Source organism: Salminus brasiliensis, chromosome 4 (assembly GCF_030463535.1).
Source record: "Salminus brasiliensis chromosome 4, fSalBra1.hap2, whole genome shotgun sequence".
Lineage (NCBI taxonomy): Eukaryota > Metazoa > Chordata > Actinopteri > Characiformes > Bryconidae > Salminus > Salminus brasiliensis.
In genome coordinates, this window is record NC_132881.1 from 6,549,555 (window position 1) to 6,569,166 (window position 19,612).

The 19,612-nt window shown below is 41.7% G+C and overlaps 1 protein-coding gene across 4 annotated transcripts in view; it reads right to left on the reverse strand.

Moving 5' to 3' along the window:
- The window catches only part of mdga1 (MAM domain containing glycosylphosphatidylinositol anchor 1), a 238,769-nt gene that overhangs the window by 156,452 nt on the left and 62,705 nt on the right, over positions 1–19,612 (reverse strand). For all 4 annotated transcript variants that reach the window (XM_072677420.1, XM_072677419.1, XM_072677416.1 and 1 more), the window contains exon 4: positions 5,404–5,578. In XM_072677420.1, coding sequence (XP_072533521.1) covers positions 5,404–5,578 — 175 coding nt within the window. The remainder of the gene's footprint in view (positions 1–5,403; positions 5,579–19,612) is intronic.

Below are 19,612 nucleotides of genomic sequence, written 5' to 3' on the forward strand. Positions count from 1 at the left end.
AATTTTTATGCTCCAAAGCCCTGATATAGCGCTACTCTGAGCTCAACACTCTGTTAAGTGCACTACGTAAGTTTGGTGAAGGGCTCTCGAACTCATATGCTGCCTATATTGTTTTCTCCCTTTTGAGATTGTAAAATCTTACCACTTCAGTTTACATGCTTCTTTCACTTTCAGTGATGTTTCTCCAATTCTCAGCTTGTCCAGAAATGCATGTATGAAGCATGTCTTTTAGGAATGGTTTAAAATTAAAATGCAAATTAAATTGTCTTTAAATTTCCTATTACAGAAACCCTACAGATTTATCACGATCAGGTGAAACCTAGTGTCCTTTAGAGCCTCAAGCCCCTGGAGCTTCAGCATTAGCTCGAAAACCATCACATTCCTATTATTTGTTAATGAATCCAATTTATACAACAGTCAGATTATAATAAGAGGAAAACCCATTGTCTGCCTGAGTAAAAGAAAGCCTTACCTGGGTAGTGAGTGAGACAGATATAGAGAGAAAGGGTTAATGCATAAAAGGGTGCACTGGGGGGGTTTCTGAACCAAGTCCATCCCTACTGTAGAGGCATGCTGCGTCTCCACCACTCCATCACCTACTGTCTCGCTGGCCAGGGTGCCTGGGTCAAAGGCAGGCTTGCCCCACACAACCATCCAGTTTGTCTGTTTATGTGTGTGTTTGTGTGGTTTTGTAAAGGCAAACAGCTCCGTGTTTCAGGTTTCATGTCATGACTGAGGTTCTCTAGTAAACTCTTTAAATGTTCAATTTTCCTCACTAAAACGGCAACCTAGCTATATTAGATTTTTTTTTTAAAGAAATACATAATGGTTCTATAGAGCATCAAATAGTTCCACTATTGCAATAAGCCAAAGAACTCGTTTTAATAGTACACAATTCACTACACTGTACGTATGCACAATACATGCATGAGGTTTGGCAGGATGGGGGTGTCTATGTAGTTGATGTAAGTAATATAACTGAGCTGGATTGAGTAAGCTAAACAGGTGATTTCTGCACACAGTAAAAAGAAGTGCTTTCATATTGCACAGGTGTGTATGTGTGTTTGAGTGCGTGTGTGCACGCATTTGCATATATGTGGAAATGGGAGGACAACAAAAAACTGTGGGTGATGAAATAGAGGCTGTGTGTTTGTGTGTGTGTGTGTGTGTGTGTGTGTGTTTGAGTGCGTCTCAGGCTGGATAAATGTGAAGAGAATCTGAGGGTAATGAGGTGTCTGATGTGTTTTGATCAAAATCTCACAGTTTACAGATTACAGCTTCCCTTTCCCCGTATCCATATTCCCTTACATTTAGAGTTTGCGTATCATTTTCATATTTTTTTCCCTCGCTCTCCTGTCACCTTTTTCTCTCTCCGTCATTCTCTCTGCTTTGACGTTAACTGCAGCTGGCTGTCATCATGCTGCCCGTGCAGCAGACCGGGGTTAAACGCATGTACAGAAACTGCTAATACAGAAAGAAACCGAAACAATCCGAGGCTTAAATCCGAAGAGAGACTACATCCATCCAATTCCATTTGCCTCTTCATTGCGATGATGTTAGCATTTGCAATTATTCTTTTTTCTTTTGAACTATGTTTTTAAATACATTGATTTGTTATTCATAAAAATATACGGGTCCCAAATTGTGTGTCGTTGAGGCCTAAAAGTTTTAGCTGTTGCTAGAAAGCAGCTTCTATGTTAGCCTAATTAGGCGTCACTGACAGTACATGTTCCCGAAAAGTCCCACATGTTCTCAATCCCAAAGTCACAGTATGGACATTATGGAGAACATAGTACGGGGAACATTGTACGGAGAACCAAATTTCAAGCCATTAGCAAGTTAGCAACATGCCATGCTGAGCTCATCATAAGCTGATTGGGGTCAGACTATGGAGAGTGCAAATGATACACAGGAGCTAGAGGACCCGCCTGCTTCCTTTAAATCAGTGAGGGTGTTTCCTTTGGAAAGGTTGGGCTCTAAAAGCTTTAAATATTTACATATAGACTAACTAAAATTTTCTGCTAATGGAAAAGAGACTTTATTCTATTGATTTCCTATTCTTTTATAAGAGATGCCTTTTTATCAACTTACCTGTTGCAATTCTTATTAGCCTTACATAACAAAAATATACCAAAATATGAGCTACGCAAGAGTGTGTTCACTGTTGACAGATTATACTGATTAGTACAATACAGGCTGTACCAGTTAGTTTAGGTGGGACTATAGGGCACCAAATGGAACCAACTGTAACTTGCACTACTGTCTGTTCTAATTCATGTTAATTCAGCTTAAATTAGAAATCTAGCCCAAGTCTAATGAACACTGTCTGCCACAATAAAAGTGTTACTGGATGTCTAAAAATGCTTACTGGCACATCACTACAAAAATGTAACATGTTATGTTGAGAAACATAATATACACTGTGCCCATATGATTGTGGACAACCCTTCTAAAGAATGCATTCAGCTATTTTAAGTTGAATTTGTGGCTAACACAGATGTGCAAAAGCCCCCCCAACACTAACATGTAACACTCTTGTTGCTGAATGCAATCAAATCTTTACAGTAATGCTTCAACAACTAGTAGATCGCCTTCTCGGGAATATAGAGCGAGTTATTCAAACATAAGCAGGATAAGGTATTTTTTAATAAGCTTGATTTCAAAAGAAAGTACGGGTGTCCCAATACATTTGTCCATAAAGTGTATTCTAGTGGATCTAGGCCATTTAAGAGTGGCAGTGATACAGAAAGAAAAAAAGAAACACAGACTAAGGTAGGGACAGAATAACACAAAGCTTGTGTGAGAAGGCAGGAAAGAAGGGGGCATTTCCTCCTTCCTCTGTGCCCTTTGTTAATGTGTTTGCTGCAAAGAGCTGGTTGACTAAGGAGGAACAGTGCTCTGGTCAAACCAGCTCTGTTCGGTCATTCAGTTGCACAATAAAGCAAAGGACATGGGCATGCCCCCTGCGGCCCAGTCTCTTATCCAGCAAGCACCAACAGAACACTCTCCCTTTTGAGATACGGACATGTTCCACTGCCTCTCTGGGAGTTCCTATTTATTCTTTCACATTCTCTGGCCATTCGTCTGCCCTGTTTTCCAACTGTCTCTCTCTCTCTTTTTTCCAGTTCCTTCCAACTCCCTGTTTCCTACCATTCAAACATTCATTTTTACCCTTTCCCTGTACCCCTTACCCAAATCCTCCATCTCTCAATTCTGAGTCCATATTTCTTACTGTTCACTAAGGGTGCTATTTCTGTTATGTTCTAATATCACATGAAGCGTTGGGAGGGCAAAAGCTAGCATGTGCTTCCCCCAAAACACAGGAAGACATCCCCTGAGTTTCTGCAAATTGCTGCTAAGGTCAATTAAGAGCGTTCAGACTCTTGGCATCAATGGGGATAGAACCTGCGATACTAGGTGTGTTATACATATTAATATGTATATGTCCGTGTTGTCAGAGAGTCCCCTCGTAGTGTCTTTAAATTCACTGCTTGCGTTAATTATGTTTATTTTGCCATTTATTTTTTAACTCTGAATTGAAAGCGTCCACATTTCTTCTTCCACATTCGTTCATATTTAGCGTTCTTGTGTTGTCTCCTACATTCTGTCTCTCTCTTCCTTTTCTGCCCTTCTTCTGCCTTTACTTTATTACTGCCCACCCCCTTTGATAAAAGGACTTGGTAGAGACTGAAGGAGGACAGTGGTGTGTGTGTGTGTATGGGCATGTTTGTGTGTTGGCTTGTCCAAGGCCGCGCCTTGCGCTTTGCCCTGGCTGACTCTAATTGCCGGCGCCGGGGTGCCAGAGTCACCCGGGAAGCCAAGTGGAGCCGGCAGGGGAAAATTGAACAAGCGTCACCCGTCAGGAGTGTTTACTCTCACAGCCGCTGTCAGCCCGCTCCTGTTTATCCGCTCCACAATTACCAGCCGCCCCCGGGGAGCCCGCAGGACGAGGGGGTTCAGTGTCCGGTAGCTCGGATTGTGGGTGCACAGTTCGAGGTGGAGGGATGAGATAGACAAGGTGAACAATACTGTCAGTGGGTCGTTATGATGAAATGTAACAGGGGCATTCGAGCCTAGTAGCTACCTTCAGCAAATAAATAAATAAATAAATAAATGAAAGGCTTGGGGCAATGGCTTTCCGCAATAGTGACCAAGTTATCTGCTAATGTCATTATAACAAGAGAATAAAACTCGCAGCTGATAATAGTGTGTGTATATGCATGCATTTCATAGAGTGAATTTTGGCATGAGATTTAAAGGTGCTATCGGTGTATAGTTTGTAAAGAATGTGCAGTGCCTTAGGTCATCTGTAGTTGCACACTCAAAAAACTAGAGATGTAAAGAGCTGTCTGTGTAAAGTTTGTAAAGAAGTGTGCATCAGAAGGATGCGGAAAGTAAATGTAAAGTTCTCTCTTTTACTCTTCCCTTTACTTAATGGGTGCCATAGGGACAGGGGATTAGGACAATAGGGATATAAATAGGGTACCATAGGGACAAAGGAGAATTGGGAGGGGGGTAAAGAGCTGGAGATATGATTCTTTTGTATTTTCAAAAGAAAATAACTGCAAAGTTGTGTAAATGACATTCAGCATAAGTGTAAAGCTAAGCTCATGTCTGTTGGTGCACAGAAGGATCTGTAAAGTAACTGTAAAGTTTAAGGAGATGTCTGTGTGGACTTTGTAAAGGGCTTTTGGCACAAGTGTAAAGTTTGAGCACACATCTGTGTGTGCACTCTCAGAAAGATGTGTAAAGCAACTGTAAAATTAAAGGTGCCATTTTTGTTGACATGTTTACATTTTGTGAAATACTTGAAGAGTAAGTAAAGTTTTACAGTCACGTTACATGTACTTTCAAAAGATTTATTGTAGCTATAAAGGTCTATGTGTCTATGTGTGCACTCCCAGGAGCATGGGCAGTGTGGCCACTGTGATGTTTCTTTAACTGAACGGTTGTGCAGGGTGTGTCTGGGGTCTCTGACCTGACCCCTGACTCAGTGGGACAGTGGGTTACAGGTGATGGGCAGCATGGCAGAGTGCCCCACATCCACACACACTCAGCAACACAGCAACACGGCCACACAGACATACAAAGGGGAAACTCTGCCTGAAGTAATACTAAAACACACACACACACTGGATCCTTCCACTTCGTTTACTTGCTTTCCAGGAGTGTGTCTCTCCCATTAACTGTCAGTCTATCGACTCGTAGCATCTCAGTACACCCCACATACAACAAATTACCAACCTGCAACCCGTGGCCCTCTTCCCTACCCAATCATACACTTAAGAACAAGTACACTCCTGGAAAGCTCATTCCATTCCGCTCTTTCTTTCTGCCATGGAGACTGATGGAATGACAGGGTTGAGACTGGGAAGTGGACGGATTGTGGGCCCTAACACTTACACTGCACATCTACCCGGATGGACTTGATGGCAGCCACCCCGACCCCATTCTCAGCCTTGCAGTAGTAGCGGCCGCCCTGAACCCTCTGGATGTTGGCAATCCGCAGCGTCTCGTTGAAGATGGGAGTGTCCTGGAACTTGTCGGAAGCGCTGCCTGCTGTCTTTGTCCACCGAACCTGCAAATACAAATCCAAGATGGAAGCACCTCATTACTGATTTGGTAGCACAGAATATATAGAAGTTTGTTCATGCGAACACAGCACTACAATATGGAAGAGCAATGGTTTGGACAAATGCAGGGGTAGAGGGCAGTGGTTAGAGTGCTGGGTTATTGATCACAAGGTTGTGGGTTTAACACCCAGGCCCTTGACCCTCTCTGCTCCAAGGGTGATGTAGAATGACTGACACTGCACCCTCACCCTGGCTTTATATAGTAAGAATATTGCTATTACTGTATTGTACAGTATAATGACAATAAAGAACGTACATTACAAATGTAGCACTTTAACCAAGACATGTTTAGAAATGTTTGTAGTACTGGTACTTTCAAGAGTAATGACCAAATTACATATGTATATTTACGTGAACTCAATCAGGGCACTGGCGAGTCAAAAATAGCTCAAGTGTGGTTTGCTACATTTTTTTGAAGTCTTGATGCAGAACATTACTCTATATTCAAAATTCAGAACCGGTGATGGAAACACTTCTTCTTCTGTTGTAGTCTTTCACGCTGAGTATTAAAGTCATACTCTGACATTTGTAGCTTGTTTTCCAACACAAGAGGCTTACATCTCAAGACGTGTGTTGCATAAGTTGTGAAACAACAAGCTTTGGGTTCTGTTAACAGTATTGGTTCAAATGTAAAAGGTACCTAACCCCCTCATCCTCTTTAGATTTGCACTGGAGCTATGAAAGCCCACAAACAATGGAAGTTCCCCAATAAGAGTATTTAGCCACGACTCCTAACGCTACATTCGCCTACCCATGTAACAAGCCCTGGGTATGCTACAATGTAAATGAAGCCTACACAGAGCTAAACTGGCGACTGTAAGTCTCCATTACTTGTTAGCTACAAGAACTTCAGTGAAAAACTGATGAACCAAATTTAGAAACTAACCACATCTTGGCTGAACCATCGCTTTGAGATTGAGGTTGAAGCTAAGATAAGTCCTACAGTCGAGGATACAGTCACCTTAATAAAACCAGGATGACTTGAAATAATCAATGCAATCACATTCAGTCTTTAATCAATTCTTCATCCACTCTAACCTTGTAAATTCACCCCAAGATGTCGCATTCCCTCTGATGCTTTAAATCTCTTTAGAACTTTTTTTTATTCTTTTTTTCCTTTTTAACTGCATAAAAGTGCAGCAAACAGCACAAAGAAAAGCCTTCGTAATCTCTCCCGACCTCTGGCCATGATTAAAGCTCCCCCTGTTATAGGCAGGGTCACCCCTGAACGAGGAGGCACAAACAGGCAGCTTTTGGAGTTTGGCAGGCCCGGGATGGCGGGAAGGTTAGGACGTACACGCAAAGGATTAGGGGATTAGATAACCTGTACAAACGAGAGGCTTTGTGTTTATTCAGGCTTGTTTGCTCATGGATTTGGGACACAGCTGTTCTCCATTGATCAGATAGAGAAGGTGAGAAATTAACAGAGAGAGAGAGAGAGAGAGAAACAGAGAGAAAGAGAAAGTAAGCAAGCAAGCGCGCGAGAGAGAGAGAGAGAGAGACAGAGAGAGAGCGCACTAGAGCGAACACCCACAGAGGAGAGAAAGTTTGGTTATAAAGAGGGCTGCTTGCTAGGAGATGCCGCTGCTTTCATGGGCAAATTTTTCAAAGGACAGAAAAAGTGCAGTGTTGCAGAAAAGAGGCACAAACAGCGGCACATATTTTGTTTGAATCGGGCAAAAGTTATTTGAGGAAACTAGTCAGAAGGCCTCTGACTGGTGAACCTATTCTTCATTAGATATTGTTGACAAATGCTCTCGAGCATCAACTACATCAGCTAGAGTGGAGCACAATCATAACATATACTCATAACCAAGCTCTAATCAATCTTTCCAAACTATCCTCGGGGTTGCGTTTATTGTCTTCTCCATAGTTCTTTTCAGACTATGACTGAGCGTGGCCATTTTTTGCCTCAAATACTTAGCAGAAGGTAGGGTACTCTTCATCATCCTGTTGATTGCTCAGGACGTTTTGCGCCAGCGGTAGCCGATATCAGACAGATGGCTGTGGATAGGCTATCATTAAAGCGCATAGCTAGAAGCCAGAGCTCGCCAAGAAAAGAGAAGTTCTAGCGCCACTGAGGAGCTGCATGAGTCTATTCGCAGCGGTGTCTACGGCGGAAGGAAATGAGAAGAGAGAGGGAAACTGATGTGGAAAGACAGCGAGAGACAGGGGCGCTAGAACAGGCTGAAACACATGACGGGATAAGAAAACGCTGTCCTTTCTGACACTGGCTTCTGCTGCACATCACACCGTTCCAATGCCATCCTTGCTTTCCTAGAGATCTCCAAAGACAACATGTCCTCTTCGCTCTCATTCTCCCTTTTCCGTCTCCTCACGCTTTGGGACAGAATTCTCTCAGCTCCAGCTGGCACTCTCCAACTCCTCTTCCCTATTTCCTTCTGCAGTCAGCATCACAGAGGTAAATACGGAGGCCGTTGGTTTCACGCCTGGCTCTCAGATGCCTCATGACTCAACATCTCCCAAAGATCAAACCTATGTTAAACAAGTGGCTTGGAAGCCCCTTGCAGCAGTCAGTGTTGTAGCACAAGTGAATGCTGCTATGAGCAATGGTGGTAGTCTCCAGAAGAAAATGAAGTAAAAGGGATGTGCTACTGCAAAACAGTCTTAAAAATCAAGGTGTTACAAATGATTCTTTAATTGTAACACCACCACGTGGAATGCCATTGGGAGTGGAGTCAGGTGATCGGCAATCTGTACGCAATCAGGTGAGCAATTTAGTCAAATGTTACCGCTACTGTTAGTGAACTGTGTTTCACGAAGGCACCTTTCTAATTACCAGTGCAGTGTTGGTTTTACCTACTTATAACATGGTTTGCTTTGGAGGTCAAAACATAGCTGAGTCTTACACAAGGAAGCGGTTACTGATGTGCACTGATCGCTAGATCACATTTCATTGTTACATGCCACTGCTGGACTTGATACTAGGAACCAGGTCATTGCTGTTCTTGTTCTAAACAACAAACTAGAGGACCACTGTTAGCATGCTGTGCTATAACAGGTTGAGTGGGTTTCATTTCATTCATGTTTTGAGAACCATAGAGTTTCACTAATATTAATAGCAAGAATCAAAATTTTGGTAGTCTCACGATTACCAAACCACTTGTAGCACCTTTATTTTTAAGACTGGAGATTTCACCAATGCATGGAACTAAACTGAGATGGTGTCTTCTGCTAATTATCTATGCCTTACACATGGACTCCTTTAATCATCAACAAACTACTATCATTACTTTTTGGAGCAATGTCGACTGCTGCCTAATATGTAGATCCCACCTCTTGACAGGTGCAACTGTAAACAGATCATTTGTGTTATTCACATCACCGGTCTGTAATTTTTAATATTATGCGTGATCAGTAATCAGGGGACTAGATTTTACAACCTACTGCATATATTAGCTTTTCTTCAAATCAGATTTGTGCAAATGTGTACCTGCATTTGAAGACCACCGCCTTCACAGAAAACCTAAATGGTACCAAATACTGAGCAAATGACACAAGGCGGCCATGTCACATGACCATGTAATAAACAGAGAACTAATTTGCTAATAATGTTAATTGGCTGATGGTACTCGTTGGTTTTACTGGAGATGTTGCATTGGCGGCAGTACCAAAAGAGGCAGTGGCTGGGTGCGCATGTGTCGGAGAAGGCATGCGTCAGTCCTCACCCTCCTAGTGTCGTGAGCAATGTGTGTTACAGGTGGAGAGTTCTAATGGGTTGGGTAATCTAAAATTGGGGAAGAAATTTGGGCAAAAATAACAAAAAAATAAAAAATAAAAAATAGCAAAGCTGGGATATAAGGACCATGATCCACCATCGTGTCTGAGCCAAAGGTTAAAGGGTGAGGAGAAAAAAAAATAATAATAATTGGGGCAAACATTCAGTGAGAAAAACATTGAGTGAAAATTTAAAGAAAGTTATTATGAATGGATGTCAGTGGAGAAAAAGTGTGTGAGAAAGCCTGTTGACAGCTGTTCAAAGTCAAGATCCAACAGGATGATACACCACAGCAGGATCTGTCTGCTCTTCAGCATGCTGTCCGATCAAAAGAGCAAACAGAGCATATGTAATATGCTTTATATCATTCAAAACCTGGCACTCAGAAAAAGACTCTGCATCTTATTTGACACTTATCAAACCCCACTGGACTTTATGCAGGCCATTCAAACCACGAGGCCGTGTACAGCCTGCTGGGGGATATATCACTGCTGTCACAGCAAAGCCTCATGTGATCTCTGAAATGATTAAGAAATTAAACTTTAATGTATGTTATTTCATAAGATTTGATTGCAGTTTATTTTCTCAGCTATGATCTCAATCCTTGGTGTGTGGTTCTGAGTTTCTTATGAACTTCCAGTCATACCAATAAAGCGATCCTGAATAGAGCTGAAAAGGAAAAGAAAGGAGAGAGCGATGGAGGGAGTGAGAGAGATGAACAGAAAGGGCAACTACAGCCTCGGTCACAGTGTAAAAAGTGCCTGCAGAGATGTAAAATCACGGTGCCTTTGTTGAATCAAAATGCTTACTCATAAAACCCCCCGACGGGAAGCTTAAAATAAATGCACTCAGGCAATAACCCGCTTTCATTATCCATGTGAGGCAAAGAAAGAGTGACTCGCAGATTAAAGCAGACTTGACAGGTGTTAAGTAATAAATGTCTCCTTGCAGATGCTCAACTTGAATTTGTGTCACTTGCAGAAAAGTTAATTTATTGCAGCAATTATGGGACAGGCAACGGAGGGGTTGGACGAGGAAGACAGAAGCCGCAAGCGAGCGAGAAACGGAGCGAGGCTCGAAGAGTCGGAAGGAGAAAAAAAAGGACGAAAAACTGCGAGATTATTGGAGAGGTGTCGGGTTTTGCTTGCTCGTTCCCATTTACCCATCTGTCCTGTACTCATGTCATCCGACGCTTCGTCCGACTCAAATTCCGTGCATCAGGACAGCATTGCTGAGTGGTTCATCCTTCCGCATAAAACTCAAGAGGATGTTCTTTTCAAAATTACAATTGCTGGAAAATTACCTGAAACTCTGAATCGCTTTTTGGAGAAGATTAGCTGGTCTATGTAATTAAGGGTTGCCAAAGAATTGTGACATTTAATAAAGCAGTTAATAAAAGTACTATTCAGACTGCTTTAAATTTCAATTGGGTCCTGAGGTGATTCTCTCTTTCACGCTGGCTCCTCTGTGACTTTCTTTCCGTCCGGCCATATTCAGATTTCAATCTATTCTTCAGGTTCAGATTCAATCTGTTGCTGAGCCGAACACAGCCCCAAAACATGCATACATCGAGTTACCTAGGAGGTTTCCTAAAATTGGGGTAAAAACAGTGTAGTGTAACCCCAGCTTAAGAAAATGACAACTCAATGTTGAGCCGATAATTTCTTACGAAAAACTGACATTTTTGGAATTCCCAAATTTAAAAAATTTAATGAAATTAGATTTCTAGTTCTCCCCAAACTGAAATTAGAGCCAGTGTGTTTTTGTCAACAGTGAAACTGTTGTGAATGTGCTGTCCGGATGCAAGTTTTATCACTGAGGAGATCATCATAGACATTGCCCAGATAAATGAATCCACCCAAACAGTTCTAAAGAGAAATTAAGTTCAGAAAGAAAGAAGAACGGATAAAGACACAAAAGGCAAAAGGTTTGAGTTCACAGCTGGGAGATAGCAGGCCGGGTCCAACTAGTTGAGGGAGGAAAAAAAGGAAAAACATTGAGAAAGAGGATGAAGGGATGTGTGTCCACATTCTTTCAGAAGCCAACAGGGGAAAGTGCTCTCTCTCACACAAACTAATGAAGGCCACTGAGACTATAAGACTGACTTTGAACAATGGCCGTACATACACATACAACCTCTTGGATTATTAACAGGGTTTTCAAGATGCACGGGAGACCTTTTATGGTGCCATACTTGCCCAACCATTAGATGAGCTCAGTATAATGACCAGCATTACGCAGTATTGCAGGATCTATTCAAAGTGACGACAGATACGGTGAAGTCAGACAGTGCTTAATGTTGTGTACAGTAAAGCACATGAACAGGAAGTGATACAATTACCCTACATAGGCAATGATGCAGGATCAGATTGTCGATCAGAAACAGTATGGGGCTAAAATAAGATATCAGTGCACGATGTCAGTGCTGACTGCAGCATGGCTAGAGCGCTAGCCCAATTGATCTTGAGCCATCCGATCATGACTGGTGAAATGGAGACTGGAAATCGCGGAGAGGAACCACGTGGCTTCTGCCGATAAGATGAAACACATCTCCCACAACGTATTGCTGCAATCTGCTTGCAGTGGGCAAGTCAAAAGCCAGAAGCCTTACCTATTTGAGCGGACTATAGTGTCATTAGAATTAGCACTTATGCATATTAATGATTTTGAGTTATCACTAGTATTAGCTTCCTAGAAAGCACAAACTTTACAATGCAATTACAGGATGGCACCATCTTCAACTTAAGCTGGCTTTACACCAAACGACTTTACGCGTTCTCATTGTCGCAGACAAATTTCCAGCGTTGGAGTAAAATCACAAGTGTTGCTAGAGTTGCAGGGCGTTCCGGTCATCTTGAGCGCTTGGTAGGGTGGGCAGGGTAGCTGTCTTAACTCAATCTTTTTCTTGCCTTGAAAAACTTTGTTTTGGCTCATGCAAACTCAAGTGCACACACAAGAGCAGCTTGGCAAAAGGCTGCTTCTGTTTATGCTCTATTGTTCAATGCCTTCTCTTCTTGTAAATGTCAACCAGGACAATGGTGGGAAGTAATCTAAAATAATCTTTGCAAAATCATAGTCTGTGACTACAAACAAATTGTCTTTAGATGTAAAAGTGGCTCTGAAAAGTCTCTGATAAAGACCTTACCTCTGATAAAGTCTGACACAATCAAAACATGCACTTCTGATGTTTTATGTGCCCCTGAAAACTAAGATTTCATGTGGAGATTATATTTTAGTCATTACTCTTTAATGAATATTATAGTTTAGTCAGTCCACTTAGTTATAGTGTAGTTTTGTCCTTGAAATGCATCTGGCTTGTCAAAGAATAATGCTGAATTCACCACATCAGTGAGCTCTGGTTTCAGTTTCAATTTCCAGTTAGGAAGAAAAGGTATCCAAGAAAAGAAAACTGTATTTTCTCCAAACTGTAGTTTGGTACACGTAAACAGCAGACCATGAACCTCAGACAGTGTGCTTTCTACAATGAAAATTTAATCTGCATAAAACAGTTGTTAAACGAGCCAAATCCAAAACCATTACATAAGTCTTGACTTATTTTATTTACACATAGCAAAACATAGCTAGACTAAGCTCTAACCTGGCTACAATGTATGCAGCAAGTAATGTCCAGCAGAAATGTCTAGGGGAAGGCCTCAGGACTGTCTAAACCGCACCGATTCACAGCAGATGATTACACATATTTTGATTTGTCTTTGTTTTTATAATCATAACCAACATCGAAACCTAAACAGGGACCTTCTGTCCAACTGAGTTTTAAGAAGCTAGTTTGATCGAGAAACACTTTACTTGCATATTGACAAGACATTCATGTAACAATTTACAGTGGTGGCTCAGCGGTTAGAGCGCCGGGATATCGATAACAGGGTTGTGGGTTCGATTCCCGGTCTCGGCAAGCTGCCGCTGTTGGGTCCTTGAGCAAGGCCCTTTACCCTCTCTGCTCCCCGGGTGCTGGAGTTGGCTGCCCACCGCTCTGGGTGTGTGTGTACTCACTGCCCCTAACACATGTGTGTGTGTGAGTGTGTTCACTACCAGATGGGTTAAATGCGGAGGACACATTTCGCTGTACAGTCCACACTGTACAGTGACAAATACGTGCACCTTTACCTTTACCTTTAATAGACAATATTTTAGCTTTGCCAAACACTTACAGCCAGATGCAGGAAATAATGCCTCCAGCTACGCTGGTCTCTTCCTACTGACAAATATACAGGTAGCATTCCAGCAGCTCCATTTCAAAATCACTACGGCGGCCTTTACTAGCGAGTCAACTTTGCTTGCAGAAAGTGGTAAGCATTTGGGCAACACTCGGTCCAAAATCTGGGCCAGACATGAGTGAAATCTTGCACTTTTTACATTGGAGTAAATTGAAGTCCACATTTTAAAAAGGTATATTGTCAGGGTCATCATCTCCAAAACAGAAATTTTACAGGAGAATGAAAACCCTTCTGAACCTTCAAAGGAATATAAAATGGAATTTATTCCATTTCTACAGTCATATTGGAGTTTTTCTAATGGCTCATTAATCATTAAATTGTGATCAAATATAAAGAACAACTACCACATTGAAATCATGGCAAAAATTGAGACAAGATTTTATTTCGTTGTGTACCCTTAACTAAAGGGTTTACAAGCATATTGTATAGTGAGCTAAAAAAAAAAGTCAAAAGCTTGACATCCCTGAGTGTTGGAGGGTACTAGCTGTTGCATTGAGATGCTGAGCACACGATGGATTTCCTGAAAAACACCAGCCACTGTAGGACCCACAGGCACACAAGAATGAGATGCGCTAGACTTTCAAAAGTTTCTGCTTTCCTTTTCTCTCTAGCTCTCTCCCTCTCGCTCTCTCTCTCTCTCGCACTGTCTCTCATTTGACTCCAAAACGTCTCTTCTCCCTTGACATGCGTTGTTTTCCTTCGCTTACTTTGCTGTTCATTCTCTTTCTCTTAGGGGTCACTGAATGACCTTGTTTGTGTCTTGGCTGGGAGGTGGTGAGCGTTTCTTAGAGCTGCTATGCCACCTGATCTTCCCTGCTTTCAGTTTTCGATCGATTCCCCCCTCCACTTGCACTTTCCCAAGGACAGAAACCTAACCCCTCCCCCCTCACCCCCCCATCTTCATCCTCTTCATTTCAAGCTCGCCCACCCCTCCCTCAACCATCCTTCATCTTCTTCTCTTGCCTAATTCGGCACCTCCCTTTCATCTTCTCCCTACTATCCCCCCCCTCCAATCCACCCTGCACCAACCAGTCCCAAGGTTGCGATGACCAGCGGTATGAATTAATAATGTAGGGAGCAAGGATCACTTTCAGAAAAGCCATTTAGGCTGCTATTGTGTTACGAAAGGCTGTGCGTTTAGCCGGCCAATGTGAGTCAATGTGGCAGAAATGTTATAGGATAGACAGAATCAGCTCATTCCACAACGTTGACTAAAAGCTCTGCCCTGGAGCTATACATGCACAATGCAGCTCAGGTCCTCCAAATGACCTTAAACCTCTCTATTTCACTCTTCCCAAAATGTTCAGGTCATTTTACTCTAAAAACACTTCACTCCTCCACAGCAATATTTCTGTACATGAAACTCATGCATTTGAAAGCACTCACTTTTTAAATCCCCCTTATACGGATATACTGTAATGTATGCTCCAAGTATTCGCTTCATAGACCGAGTTGAACTGTTTCTGCTTCTGACACTGGTAGGAAAAGAAGGGGCGATCAGGATTTGGATCCTTTAAACCATAACCATCATGCTGAATGCATTTGCATTAATGAGAATAGTTGGCATTAAGACAAGACTTGACACAAACTTGCATATGATCTTTGGGTTGAAATGTGAGCAGGCAGGTTAAGAGAATTCTGATGTTCACTTATTCCACAACAAAGGCCATCCTAGAGGAAATGATTAAATGATAAAACCCCATCATATTCTTCAACTGTGTGGTGCAGTTTAGCATTTCTTTCTTCAGGAAGTAAAAATAGCAAAGCTCCTGAACTAGAAGACCTTCTGTCTGGATTCATCATGGAGCACAAACATTACATGCTACTTCATCTGCTACACACCACTTCTCCAGTGCATGAAACTTTTTAGATGCTTCAATGGTTAAATTAGAGTGTGCATGTCGTGCCCAACCAAGCCCCTCAAAAAATTCTTCCAGTGTTGCCTGCCATCAGTAGCCGGAGCCCAAGTGAGCACAACTGGCCTTGCACTCTCCGGATGGGTAGATGGCTCTTCCCACATTACTTCTATATGATACTGGCTGGGACCTGCTGGGTCTGTTAGCCTAAGCTTTAGAGCTGAGTGCCCACCGCTTTCCTCCGAGCCAGTTCGATCAAGTGACCTTGGCTTGTTGCACATAGTTGGCCGCATTTCTTGTGAGTACTGAATGGATTTGATGTTCCCATAGTTTTTATTTAGTTAAATACTAAACACGTGCATTATAACTTTCACTTGAACGCAGACGATGACAGAACCCGCAGTATATTCTGCCACTACATCGGCCAGCACAGTCAAATTCCCTGAAGCCCACTGCAGGAGAACCCCAAAAACAGGGGCATCTCTTCTTTTCCATTCCTTCCTCACTCTAAAGCCCTATTCCAACCAGGCCAGGGTTTCCCGAAAGGTTTATTAGCATTGTTAAATGTCTGAGCGAGCATTACAATAAACTCTCTTAACCAGTTAATAATAAATTCCAGGGAAATTGGGCCTAGATTGGAAACTTCTTCTTGAGTGAATAGCCCTCTGTAATACCTGAACCCAAAGCTCCTTCAATTGATACTGAGCGCAGTGCCTGATGTGTACATTCAGGCTATGACGATTCAATCTGGGAAATTTAGGTACTCCAGGCCATATTTCAGTCCTTTGTGCTCATCAAATAAGTTCTTTTACACTTTGGTAAGATTAGCCTGCACTGCAGTATCCCTAAACTCAATATCTTTTGGATTAGAAATGGGTTACCAAAGAGAATTTTCCAAGAGCTGACCTCAACAAGCTCCATAACTGCAATTCAATGAGAACAGCTGTTGAATTACCCCTCCTGCCAACAATTTTGCGGAGGGTAGCCCAGACCAAATGTCTTTTGGTGGTACAAAAAAAAGGCGAACTTCCACCTGCACCAGGAGTTTTTTTTTTTGTGTGTGTGTTTTTTTTTTTAGGACTATCGCTTTTCCATAAGTGACGCAGCCCATTTGGAAACATCTTGGAAGCACGAAAAGCGACAGACAGAGGGAAAAGGGAGTGGTGCCAGACATTTTGATTCTCCTCTGTTCTGTATGGATTACGACTCGACCCGTTTTCAATCCAATCTTCAGGAGAGAAGGTAAACAATCAGTCTTGATAAAGGATTGGATAAATCCTCAATCAGACACATTCTCCGTAAAGCAACCCTTTATTACGAAGGCTCGCGCCACCAAATTGGATTCTCCCATCAAAGAGACAGAGCAAGGGAGAAAGAGAAGGAGGGGAAACGGGAGAGAGAAAAAAACAACAGAATGACCCTTGTTAAGCTGACACCCAACAGTCCAATGGTTAGCCAGAGTCTGTGATGCAAAGTTTCAGAGCTTTTCTTTTCTTTTTTGTCTGCTCTTAGACAAACAGACCACAAATTCTGTCTAAAGTTCATTTCATGACTGAAGAAAAGTCAGGAGACAATGAAATTACGTGTCAGAAATACACAGATATATAACTGACCTGGCTCTTGCAATTCAAAGCTTTGACAGCTGTTCAAAGCTTTAGACCTGGATGTACTTTTTAAAATGACTGTCATTTACTTTAAACATTCAGCCAGCTGAAAACAAGGTATGCCTGCCAGAGGAGGAAAATATGAGGGGAGGACAAACAGGAACGATAGAGGTTAAGAGGGTTGATGCCGGATCGTGTTTTCGATGATAGTTGCAGAATGTCACTGCAGCTGGGAACTCTGTACTCCCTCTGGGATGCAATACACACACACATATACACTCCTATAATCCAGATCTGCATGTTGGAGGCAAAAAAAAAATAAAAAATAGCACTGCAATATGACTCCGCAATCAACCTCATAATAAATTAATTAATGGCATGGATAAAGGTGAACCTGCCCTGTTTTAACCAAAACACCTTATCTAAACACTCACAGAAACACCCATCTGAAGCTGTGACGGAGGTTTATTTGCATATCTCAGCATTCTGTAATCGTATTACCAAGGTCAAAATGCTGTAATTCAGTTTACACACAGCTGTACCGGTTACCTGATACACATTCCACATTTCTTGTTTCAGATAGCATCATGCCATCTCAAAGCATTTTTGAGCAGGACATGATTTCAAAAGTTCAGACTGGTTAGAGCTGACAAAGGTAACAGTAACTCTAATAACCAATCTGTACACACCACATCCAATCTTGAGCTGGATGGGCTATAACACCAAAAGAGCATCAAAAGAAGTTTCCACATCTATACAGATGGAGCCAACCGTTTTAATCTATAGATTCAACATCCTGTGTGTCTACAGTGCAATCTGGTGGACACGGTGTCATGGTCTGGGCACAATTTCGGCCTATTAACAAAATTCACTGCTTAAAATCCAACGTCCGGTTTGAATATTGTTGCTAACCACATGCATCTGTTCATGACCACAATTTACCCATCTTCTAATGTCTCCTTTCAGCATGATAATGCACCATGTCACAAGCAAACGTCTCCAAAACTGGTTTTATGAACATGACAATAACGTTAGCTATCCTGGAGACCAAAGCATCTTTGGGATGTGGGCCCAAAAGACTTGGCTTGTGACCATGGGCATCTAAAATGTTTCCAATATCTTGTGGAATTCATACCATAAAGAACTTAAGTGGCGAAATGAGGCCGTATCTAATATCATAGTGTCCCTAATAAAGTGCCTGGTGATCTTCTCAATATGAGTTGTTCTTCAGCTCTCTCTTAGTCTAATCTGTGCCACTCGAAACACATGCCATGTGTATAGATAATAGTGTGTGCGCATGTATATCTTGGTAGTAGCTGAGAAGCAAACATCAGTGCCAGATCTCCATGGCGACCCAGTTGCAGTCTGTGCCAAGTCCAGGAAGACACTGAATTAGGGTCAATATGGCCTGCCTCCAAATCCAAATTAAAATGAGCCCTTACTGTCTTCCTTATTTGCAAGCACACTGTGCAAGATAAACTGAGTGTGTGTGTTTCACTTGTTCCCCAAGGTTTGTCAAAAAGTCACAACTAAATACTAGTTGCCCTCGTTGAAAGAACTGCTACAAATGGTCTAATTGAAAAATGACAACAGTGCATTCCTGCTACATGGAGTTTTCCCAATGGACAAGGCCAAGAGAAGTGCAAAACATCCTAATGTTTTTGGATATGAAGTAGGTTCATGGTGCCTAATGTCTCTTTTTGGCACTATAGTAAATTATGTAAAACACACACTCTAACGTTGCAATTTTCCATATCGAAGGAATCTTTTACCATATGCAATCATTGTGATAATTAAAGGAATATACTAAATAATTAACAACATACCAAAAACATAATAGAGCAGCTTGTTTAAACCAATCAAAAGACAGCAAATGAAATTCTTGACCAAGTCAAGAACTTTGGATTCCTGACACTTTCAATGAAAATCAGGAAAAAAGAAACAGCAATTTCCAGTACATTTGACTTCAAATAGTGCCAAAAAAAGTCAATACAGAGCCATCAGCTTATGGAAACAAAAATGAATATTACTGAGATTGCATGCATCATTTTAAATAGCATGAGATAATAATAATTACAATTGTTTGATTTTGTAGCAAGTAGGTGCAAATGAATTTAAAAAATGTGCACTCACTCATGTCTCACGCATGTCTGTACCTCACTTAAGTTCTCCAACACAATCTGCACCACCTCTGGATAACTGAACACATTTCCCTTTACCTTATTTCTATTTCAATACATATTCAAATAAGAAAATGTGCTTTAATGTCTTAATTACACACAATCAACACATGCTTTTCTCCCTCCATTAAATTTGTTAGTATCGCTTAATCAGTAGAACAGTGCACCACCACTCTACAGTCTGCTAAGTCTTCTGCTGTAAAACAGGGATACAGACACAATAAATGTGTCATCCTTTTCTACCAACTCACTGTTTAACTGTGTTAAACAGATCAGACCAACACACTCTGAGCACACCCACAGTCACAATCTTGCCAAAACTAGTGAAGTAAAAGAAAGCGATTCCCTTGATGTAACATTTCATT